Below are 10,644 nucleotides of genomic sequence, written 5' to 3' on the forward strand. Positions count from 1 at the left end.
TACCTTGATCTTGGCCTCTAGTCCCTGTCAGTACTCTAACAGCAGCATTCTCCTTCTCCTTTTGATCCTCCTCCTAGTTCTTGCACTGCATGCTTTTGGTCACTACTTTTCATAGTGCTCAAGATATGATTGCTAAGCAAAGTTATTAACTAAATGCATTTTCTCTTGTGTGGAAGGGTACGTGACAAGATACAGAGCATTGTTTTATTCAGCTACAAAGTGAGGGTTTGGTGAGCATTGAGCTGTTTGCTTGCTTTTATTTTACTTGATGTCTTAGTTGAGAAAGAACAGGTTTAAAACACCTGTGATTAAAACTGCCAGAGTTGCTCAGAATGACACTAAAGGTTCTGTTCTATTATCTGTTCTATTCTTCCAGACAAGGCAGGGGCCTCAGGGGCCTTAGTTCTAGTCTCAAAGCCATGTGTACAGACAACAGCAAAGTTCTTCTCACACCACGCCTAGCCAGACGGCTCGCTGCTGTTGCTTCAACAACCTCAACTCCAGGGGAGTCATGGACGCCCTCGGAGTCTCCATCCAAAGAGCCCTTACATGGAGGGAGCCGAAGAGTAGAGAAAGAGGTCCTTCAGGTGCCATCTGAGCAGAGCCTGCCACCTAGCACACCTCCAACCCGCTCACCTAGCATCAGTGCCTCTTCATCATCATCGTCGTCTTCATCACCAGCCATGGAGCCAGCTGGTGAGCTGCGCAGGGAGCCCATGAACATCTATAACCTCAGCGCCATCATCAGAGACCAGGTAGATCTACCTGCACCTCCTGATGTGCTGCTATATTTCAAACTGCCTGGTCTTTCTTACACAGGCTTTATTGCCAAAAGTCTTTTCTCACCCCTACAATCATTGAATTCAGGTGTTCCAAATACTTCCATGAACACGGGTGTATAAAATCAATCACCTAGGCATGCAGACTGCTTCTACAAACATTTTTTAAAGAATAGGTCCTCGCTATTAAATATCCCACAGGCAACTGTTAGTGGTACATAACAAAGTGGAGGCAATCGGGATCAGCAGCAAGTCAGTCACAAAGTGGTAGGCCATATAAAATCACAGAGTGGGCTCCGCGGATGCTGAGGTGCATAGTGGCTGTGGTTTCCAACTTTCTGCAGAGTTAATTGCTGCAGACCTCCAAACTTCATGTGGTGTAAAGATTAGCTCAAAAACTTTGTGTAAAGAGCTTCATGGAATGGGTTTCCATGGCCAAGTAGCTACATCCAAGTCTTACATCACCAAACACAATTCAAATGCTATAAAGCACGCCACCACTGGACTCTAGAGTAGTGGTGACACTTCTCGTCAGACATCAGTGTCTCACAATTGTGCTTCTGGAAGAATGGTCAAAAATTCCTATAAACACACTCCTAAACCTTGTGGAAAACGTTCCCAGAAGAGTTAAAGCTGTTATAGCTGCAAAGGGTGGGCTGACATAATTTTGAATCTTATGGATAAAGAATGGGACATGACTGAAATTCATGGGAGTGTGAAGGCAGATGAGCAAATACTTTTGGCAATATAGTGTCAATCGTTGTTCCTCCTCTCTACCACCTTCTTTTCTTGCGGCACAAGATGTGACACCTTCAGTGGTTTCCATTTTTTTATCTCCTCATGTCTCCTCCCCAGGTGAAACACCTACAGCGGGCAGTGGACAGGTCACTGCAGCTGTCCAAACAGAGGACTGCAGCCCGGGAACTGGCTCCTCTCTTGGATAAGGATAAGGAAAGCTGCATGGAGGAGATCCTGAAGCTCAAATCTTTACTCAGCACCAAGAGAGAGCAGATAGCCACTCTTCGACTGGTGCTCAAGGCTAACAAACAGGTGAGTATGGAAATGTGATGAAGTTATTATAGGCAACAATATTTCAAAAAATTTCCAGTGCTGCCATTTCCCTATGTGTATTTAACAAAAAAGTAAAACCCCTCAGAGCTTTAAGCTCAAACCCAACAAGTAGTGACATAAGCATGTAAATAAATGGTGAATGGACTGATTCTTTTTTTTTCTATGCTTAAGTGCTTTCTTTCTAACAGTCACAGATGCCAACTTCCCAACTTCCTTTCTTCCTAAAAACTGGTTCTTGGCCTTCCTCACATGTTGGCTATGTACATCTCACATTTGCTTTCTTCCTCTCCATTATGCATATGAAACATATAAATGATATTTGCAAACAACTGATTACTGCTGTCCACTGCTAAATATTGTAGACAAATAGTCAAGAAAAGTCATTCTGAATCAGTATACATAATATCCACTAAAACCCGTTATATTAGTACCTACTTGGATCAAGGTCATAGTACCTGATACCAGGTACCTGCTCAGCTGGGGTTCCAAGCGATCCGAGCAGGTACTAAAATGTGACTTTACCAGACTTCCTGCCAATTGGCCGTCAGGTAAGTGTCCCTAAGGCTACGGCCACACTAATCCGTTTTCGTTTGAAAACGCATTGTTTTCTCTCCGTTTTGGCCTGCCATCCTGAGACGGCGTTTTCCCCAAGGAAAAACGCAGCGTTTTGGAAATGCTCTCGAAAACACATACACCCTATAATGTGATTTACTGAGGTCAAATGACCCAGGATGTGAGTGGGCGTTAAGGCGTCTGGGAAGGATCTCAAAACTGGATCATAGATGGCAGACAGTTGGTGTCATTAGCCACCTCCTCTCTTCAAAGATTCTCGTTCACAGTGGACATAGATGGCTTCTTTCACTCCTCTTTCAAACCATCTGTCTTCTCTGTCCAAAATGTGAACATTGGCATCCTCGAAGAGGAACCTTTGTCCTTTAGATGCAGATGGACAGCCGAGTCTTGTCCCGTGGAGGTGGCTCTTCTATGTTGTGCCATGTGTTTATGAAGTGGCTGTTTGGTTTCTCCAATGTAGAGGTCTGAGCATTCCTCACTACACTGTACAGCATAACACTACATTGTTAAGCTTGTCTTTGGGATGAACCAGTTTTTGTCTGAGTGTGTGGCTGGGTCTGAAGTATACTGGGATGCTGTTCTTTGAGAAGACTCTCCTGAGTTTCTCTGACAAACCTGCTACATAAGTTTTGACAATATTGTTACATTTGCCCTTCTGATTCTCCCTAGACAGAGGAACAATAGGGGGTCCAGGAACCTCTTAGGGACACTCCCAATAGGGCTTAAAAATCTGGAACTCTCCACCAATTGCTCTTAGAACTGAAGAAGCTTCTCAGATGAGAGGTGAAACGTCTTCAAGAAACTTAAAAAAGTCCAGATGCTTTTCTTTTCAAGCTTTTTAGACTACGATGAACCTTCACAGACACTTCACAGTAATGGAAAACCAGTTGATCCAAGTAGGTACTAATGGAAAAGGGGCTTAATATACAGTCACTAATATGTGTGTGTGTTTAACTAGACAGCAGAAGTGGCTCTGGCCAACCTGAAGAGTAAGTATGAGGCGGAGAAGTCCATGGTGACCGACACCATGACAAAGCTGAGGAACGAGCTAAAGGCCCTGAGGGAAGACGCCGCCACATTCTCCTCTCTGCGAGCCATGTTTGCTACCAGGTCAGAGAACAAAACAGAACATACTGAAGCACAAACATTTCCAGAAACTCTTTGAGAATCCATATGTTGGGTTAGTGCAGGGGTGTCAAACTCCAGGCCTCGAGGGCCAGTGTCCTGCAGGTTTTAGATGTGTCCTTGATCCAACACTGCTTTTTTAATAGCTAAACGACCTCTTCAACATGTCTTTAAGTTCTCCAGAGGCCTGGTAATGAACTAATCATTTGATTCAGGTGTGCTGACCCAGGGTGAGATCTAAAACCTGCTGGACACCGGCCCTCGAGGCCTGGAGTTCGACACCTGTGGGTTAGTGTGTCAGGGAACGCCTCTAAAGAATTTAACCAGGATGTAAGAAAAAGTCCAGTCGTTTCTCTTTCCAAGCTCCTTAGGATTACCATGATCTGGATTGACCGAGCACCTACACAGACAACCAGGATGTAATGTACATCACAGCCCAGCTCTATTTCTAAAGACAAACTGTCCAAAAACTCAGCTTTGTTTCCTCCCAGTCAACAGACTTTTTAATCTTAAAGAATAGGTTGATATTTCAGCAACAATGCATCTACATTTTCCTCATTTTAGTTGTTTCAGTCTTTACAAATGTTCCACACAGCACCCAGCTGGTTTTATCTGGAGCTTATTAACTAGCATCGCGTATCTTTTTCACCAAACTCAAACTAACTTATACATTCCACCAGGTAATGTGTAGTTATCCAATTAGAACATCAACTGTCTTTATTTCCACATTTTACGTTTCAGTTCATTTTCTACACTCAAACGTCTGCTTTGTGCAGGTGTGATGAGTATGTGACCCAGCTGGATGAGATGCAGAGGCAGCTGGCTGCAGCCGAGGATGAGAAGAAGACTCTGAACTCTCTCCTGCGGATGGCCATCCAGCAGAAACTGGCCCTCACCCAGCGTTTGGAGGACTTGGCCTTTGATCAGGAGCAGTCCCATCGCACCCGGGGGAGCAGGTTGACCCGTGGGAAAACCAGCACCCCCAAAGTAAGTCCCTCGACTTTGGCGTCAGCCTCCAGTCCTGCTCAAGGGTCCAGTCCAGCTTTGGCCCCTGGCAGTCTCCCTTCTATCAGCCCCACACCAACTCTTCGCGATGATCCCTCTGACCCCCTTAGCCCAGCCACTGCGGCTCTGGCCTCAGCTACCACCTCCCCCACCTCACACGCATCATCTCACAGTCCGTCATTACCATCGGTTGCCTCGCTGAGTGGCCCTCCAATGCCAGGGAGCCCCCCTTCTCTGCAGGCCCCCTCGCCTCCCTCAGCACAGACCCCACCCTCAACCCCTCTGAGGGTTTCTCACTCCCAGTGGACGGTGGGGGTGCGGACGTTTGTGGTCGACTCCCACAGTTTCAGCGCGAACATCTCCCCTGCTCCCGCTCGCCCCTCAGGCCTATCCAGGCACTGCACTCCACACACTCACACCCCTCCTCCCTCCCCACCACCAGGCCCACCCAGCCAGGATCTGCTCCCTCCTCCCCCTATCGGTCCCCCGTTCTGGGTCTCAGACGGTCCACGTGGAGCCCCTCACCTCGAACTCGTCCCCTGCCCAGCATGACACGCTCTTCCGTCCTTTACACTCCCTCCTCATCCTCCCCTTACTCCTTCCCTTACTCCCCATCTTCTTCCCACAGCTATTCATCTGCCTATTACAGCTCCTCTTCTGCTTTCACCCCCTCTAGCTCCTACCTCACCTCTGGCACCTCCACCTCCTACAGCCATTCCTCACACTACACCCCCCTCTATCCCAGATACTACAGCTCCTACAGGCCCCGGGAATGACGCTGTACTGCAAGCCTGTCAAAGGCTACTGCACTGAGCTCCTCGTTTCTAACAAACTGCAGCCCCCATAATGCTTCTCTGTTATCACCTAAGAGGGGGCTCACAGAAAGGAGGACAGACTGGTTTCCTGTTTCCTGTGCCTAAGCCGTGGCCAGTGGGTTCTGAATGTTCAGTGACTTTGCTCAGGGATTATATGGAGCACAAACGTCCCCGCCTTTATTCTGAGACTGCTGACTGGTGTACAGGAGGACATTAATGAAGACTTTCCAAAGTTTTTAGCATTTAGATGAATCAGGTTGACTACACATTGACTGGACACTTACGTTTAGATGAGGCTCATGACACATGAAACACTGTACTCTGTATTCAATTTAATACTCACATTGATTGGTAGTCTGTCTCATATCATCTAAACCTGCACATTTTTGTTTTGAAGGTGTGTTTGAAAACAGAAGGACACAGAGGAAGCAGTGTTTTCGCTGTGGGTCCTCTGTCCTAGACCACGGTGAAAGTCCTGATGGCACAGATAATGATGCATAGCTTTGGCACTCAGTTACTCTTGTGGAGCCCACAGGTTGTGTGGACAATTGTCTACAGCTGCTCGTTTTCATTTCCTTCCCTCGCTGCAGGCCAGTGTACATTCTTGGGACACTCCTCTCATCAGGCTGTTGTGGTCTTCTTTATCCAGGGTGTTGCCATGATAAAGCTCACCCCTCAGTATTTTTTGTTCATCTCTAGCAACACCCAGTGTTCTTTTTTATATATATAGCCATACACTCAGCTATGCATGTTCACATACGGATGCTTTTGTGCTGCGGCTGTCCCTCCGCTTGCCTTTGAAAGGTTGGTGTAATTGCAGTTGAAGGCTGTTTGGAAGGTTTGGGATGAAGAAAATCTTTTAAGACGAACAGGAAGCTGGGATGAGGGACCTTAAACTGTATGATCAGTGAATGATCAGCTGATACCATAGTATACCAGCCATACCATCTCATCTTGTGTGTTCTTGTAGCCAACACACAGTTTTCTGATTAATTTTTTCCCCCCCAAGGATTAAAAGTTTTCATTAAAAGGAAGTTTAATTACATTTCAGATTTGCCTGAAACAATTCCAAGGGAAAGATACACTTCTGTATGTTTCTTTTTGTCCATTTTGGGTCATTTTAGTAAAAGTCATCAAATTTCATGGCAAAAGAATGAAATGAAGGATGTTTTCCTCCTGTCAAATGTCAAAACTGCTCAAATTTGACCTGAACAGTATGTGAGGGTTAAACAATATGCGTTATGTGCCTTGTATACGAGAAATGTACATTATACAGCAGCCCCCACCTTCAACACTGTGCTCTCCACAGGCCTCTAAATCTGATAGCAGAGACTGGACATCCAAATGTTTTAGATTTTCAAGCATCCATCATTCTACTTAACTGGAACTACAGTCCAATTTATCGTCTTTACCAGACCCTGAAAAAATGAATAACCTAGCTTAATTAGTTCATCAGTGTTCATTCCTTAAAGGATTTCTTTGAGAAAATCAATTTCTCTGCGATTTTTTTTAAGAAGCACTGATGTGCTGTTCAGTTAGAACTGTATTTTTGGCTCCTTTTTAAAATAAAAAGGAATAAAATGTAGTGAAAATGGAACGACCCATCGACACCATCACAGAACACACTGCATGTATGGCATGGATATATAGGGAAGAGCACATTAGCTGTTAACACATTAGTTAGTAGATCACTGTGTTGTTTTCTTGGAAAGCTACCATATCCTCCAGAACCATCAGTGAATTTTTTTCATGTATTTATTTTTTCCTAAAATCACTTTTTCTGTAATATGCTGTCATAAGCACTGAGAGGAAGTGATTAAGCATTATTCTGACTCACTGCTGTCATGGCAGACTTGGTGTTAATGGCACGCCAACAGTGTAGCATCTGTAAAAGAATGACTGATTTCAGCATAGCTGAGGGCTCACCTCACCAAAGTGAACCTGACATACGTTATTCAGTCTGGCACGAGTCATCCTGCAGCAGGATGACCTGTAGCATCATGGTGTGGTTTGAACTGGGAGAAGAGACTGGCTAAACTGAGTGAGTGAGTGAACTTAAAGGAAGTGTGAAAAGAAATACTCTTCTTAGTCAAGGTTGATATCTTTTTTGAAACTGGCCTCTTGTGTAACCACTTCTTTGTGCTTGATTGACAGATGATGTGAAGCTTCTTGTGATGTGAGTCTATTGACAGTTATTTTGAAAGATCCTTGATGGGCCTTAAAGATCTGTTAGACCTGATATCCCAGCAGGTACCAGCTGTACGGTACGCACAGTTTAGCCTGCTCTGGCAGATTGCCTTTACCTGGACACAAACAGATAATGTGCTTCCTTTTACATGTTACTTCTACACCTGTACCTCAGGCTAAAATGCTGTTCTTCATGTATTTGTCTTTGGCTTGGATTACTTTTAGTCATAATACTTTTTTGGTCTGGATACTGTTCGTGTCAAAAATCTGGAGCCAAAATGATCAACTTTGTGTGGCCTGTCACTTGCTTTTTAGATTTAATTGACACTAAAAACAGTCAAAAAATAAATAAATAAAAGATTTGTTTGTTGCAATGCCGTTCATTGAAATTTGACAAAGCGCAGAGCCAAATAAACGAAGGAGCTCTCCAGGGGTGTCAGGCCTTCAGCACACGCACCAGCAGACTCCGTTCTTTGGAGCGAGGATGTCTGACTCCTCCTGTTTTTGTTACTTAACCATAATGTACAACAAAAATACAAATGTGTTGTGCACTAGCGTACACACTGAGTATTCACGTGCTCGTTAGACTGACTCACAGTCACAGCTTGGCCTTTCCAGTGCGGTCAGCAGCCTTCTACAGACACGCGCCCTCAGTATTGTTAGTCTCTTCTGCCCATTGACTGTATGACAGCCTCCCTGTAAGGCCAGTTTACTGTGCTGGGGTCAGCATACAGGGCCTACAAAATAGAGACACAGCTTCCTGATGTCAGTTCTTCAGGCACAGGGTCACACAGAGGTCACTCACTAAGGCACACAGTAACAGTAATGTTTCCACACTGGTTACATGTAGCAGATTAAGAGAACTTCAAATCTTATCGAGTGAGATTAACATTAAATGAGGTAAACTGAGAATTATTCTCAGCGCATACAATCTTTAATCACCACTGACATACTATCAAAAGGATAATCCTGCAGAAAACTGTTAGAAGATGTTTTTGAAAAACTCATTTGACAGACACTGCTGATTTGAATGTTGGAAAACAAGACCACTTTATTGAGAAAACTGCAATGAAAACTAAAGTAAAAAGGTGGACGTAAAGTAACTGATTATCCAGTCCTCAGAGGTGGGTAGTAACTAATTACATTTACTCAGTTACATTTACTTGAGTAACTTTTTGGAAAAAAATTACTTTTAGGAGTAGTTTAGTGCACTGTACTTTTGAATTTTACTTGAGTAATATTATTATAAAGTATTGCTACTCTTACTTGAGACAAACACAAACCTGCAGTTTGTGTAAAAGTGAGACTTCTTGTTTGTACATAAGGTTTGTTGTTTTAGTGTTACTCTATCTGCTGAGCTTGTTGTGCCATCTGAAGTAAAGTAGCAACATTTTTTTTTTGCTTTTCAGACTTTAAAATACCAAAATTTGCACTAAAATTTATATTTTTGTCTGTCTGATTATCTCATTTTTAAACATGAAATCAGATGTTATAATCAGTTACTCAGTACTCAAGTAGCCTTTTTTACTAAATACTTTTTTACTCTTACTTGAGTAATTTCTTGGACAGCTACTTTTTACTTTTTCTTGAGTAAAACTATGTTGAGGTACTGCTACTTGAGTACAGTTTTTTGGCTACTCTACCCACCTCTGCCAGTCCTACCCTGGATGATCACTTATTTATTTTACATCGTGGACCGCAGACAGAAACACTTTGATCTGAAGTCGACTGATTTCATGATAAAGTTGTAAAATTACACTGAAGCTCCAGATAACTGTCCACACTGCCCTGTAATCGTAAAACATAAGTTTTTATTAGTTCATAGAATAATGAATAAAATGTTGTTGTTTTTTACTGTGTAAAGAAAAAAAAGACATTTCCATTGTAGATACTGGAGAAACAGGAATTTCTCTGTCATTTAAATCATCTAATCTTTTTTCCTTGTCAGCCACTGCGGTCCATTCATTTCAAACACATTCACATTGTCCTGATCTAGAACAGTCATACTGCTTTTCCTTCTCCACAAGCATTCAGTTAGTTCATTACAGAAGTCATTTAATACATAAATATGCTTAGCTACTGTAAGCTGGGGAAAAGCAGACAGAAATGTGATTTCTTACTCATGTTTGGAGGGCTGTGCCAAATCATGCTCCAGGAGACAACTGTGTAGAAGATCACAGCAGAACAATACTTGCACTGTTTTGTAGTAATGATGAATACTACAATTTGATTTCAGTGCAGAAGTGACCTAAGTGAAGGCTAGAGGAAACGGGGAAAGCCAACAGTATTGTCAGCAACACTGCAGGTTTATCACTCAGAGACATACAGTATATCACTTTAGTTACATTGGTGAAGCAAAAGAGGACACATGCTGTCTGAGTTAAAGGAAACCATTGTCTTCTCTCTGTGATCCCCATACATGTAGAAACATATACAGTGACGCACATGTTGTCTGAACCAGTCACCCAGCATATAATGGCTCAGATAAATCTGAATCATTTAAAGATGCCATGTGTCACATGTGGTTTCTACCCCATTGAGTACCATTTGATATTTTGGCCAGCCTGGTTCATCTTTGATTGATGCATTAACCTTTGCACTCATCTCTGGACTGAATAATATACAGACAATAAAATTATAATCGGGTCGGGAAAAGTACAGACATTCTTTAAGTAGAAGTACTACTGTTAAAAAAATACCCCAGTAAAAGTTTAAGTACTGACTCAACTTCTTTACTCAAGTAAAAGTCTTATTTTGAGTACTTTTTTTTAAAGTAAAAAGTTGTTTTTGTCCAAAGCTAACTGAACCTTGTGCTATATTAATGTAATGATACAATAATATACACAGGAATACAAACTTTAGTCTAACTTTTTTTTAAATTCCAATTATACTCAGCTTGAATCAAAAGAAAAACAAGGAAATTATTTATTCTCACTCCTCTTCAGTAGGGCTAGCTAGATGCTGAAATACTGCAACTTACAGACATCTGCAGTCGTTCCGGTGTTGTGGCAAAAACAACAACAACAAAAACACCTTCCCACTTTAACCCGACTTTGGTACACGTCATCTCTTTTTATGCAACATCCTCT

At 42.8% G+C, this 10,644-nt stretch overlaps 1 protein-coding gene across 2 annotated transcripts in view; it reads left to right on the forward strand.

Moving 5' to 3' along the window:
* Nucleotides 1-5,250, forward strand: part of LOC100711213 (protein bicaudal D homolog 1) — a 29,245-nt gene extending 23,995 nt beyond the window's left edge. For both annotated transcript variants that reach the window (XM_013273690.3, XM_005454042.3), the window contains exons 8-11: nucleotides 377-755; nucleotides 1,635-1,829; nucleotides 3,382-3,533; nucleotides 4,325-5,250. In XM_013273690.3, the coding sequence (XP_013129144.2) occupies nucleotides 377-755; nucleotides 1,635-1,829; nucleotides 3,382-3,533; nucleotides 4,325-5,105 (1,507 nt within the window). In that variant the 3' untranslated portion in view covers nucleotides 5,106-5,250. The remainder of the gene's footprint in view (nucleotides 1-376; nucleotides 756-1,634; nucleotides 1,830-3,381; nucleotides 3,534-4,324) is intronic.
* The last annotated feature ends 5,394 nt before the right edge of the window (nucleotides 5,251-10,644 follow it).

Source organism: Oreochromis niloticus, linkage group LG15 (genome assembly GCF_001858045.2).
Source record: "Oreochromis niloticus isolate F11D_XX linkage group LG15, O_niloticus_UMD_NMBU, whole genome shotgun sequence".
Classification (NCBI taxonomy): Eukaryota; Metazoa; Chordata; class Actinopteri; order Cichliformes; family Cichlidae; genus Oreochromis; species Oreochromis niloticus.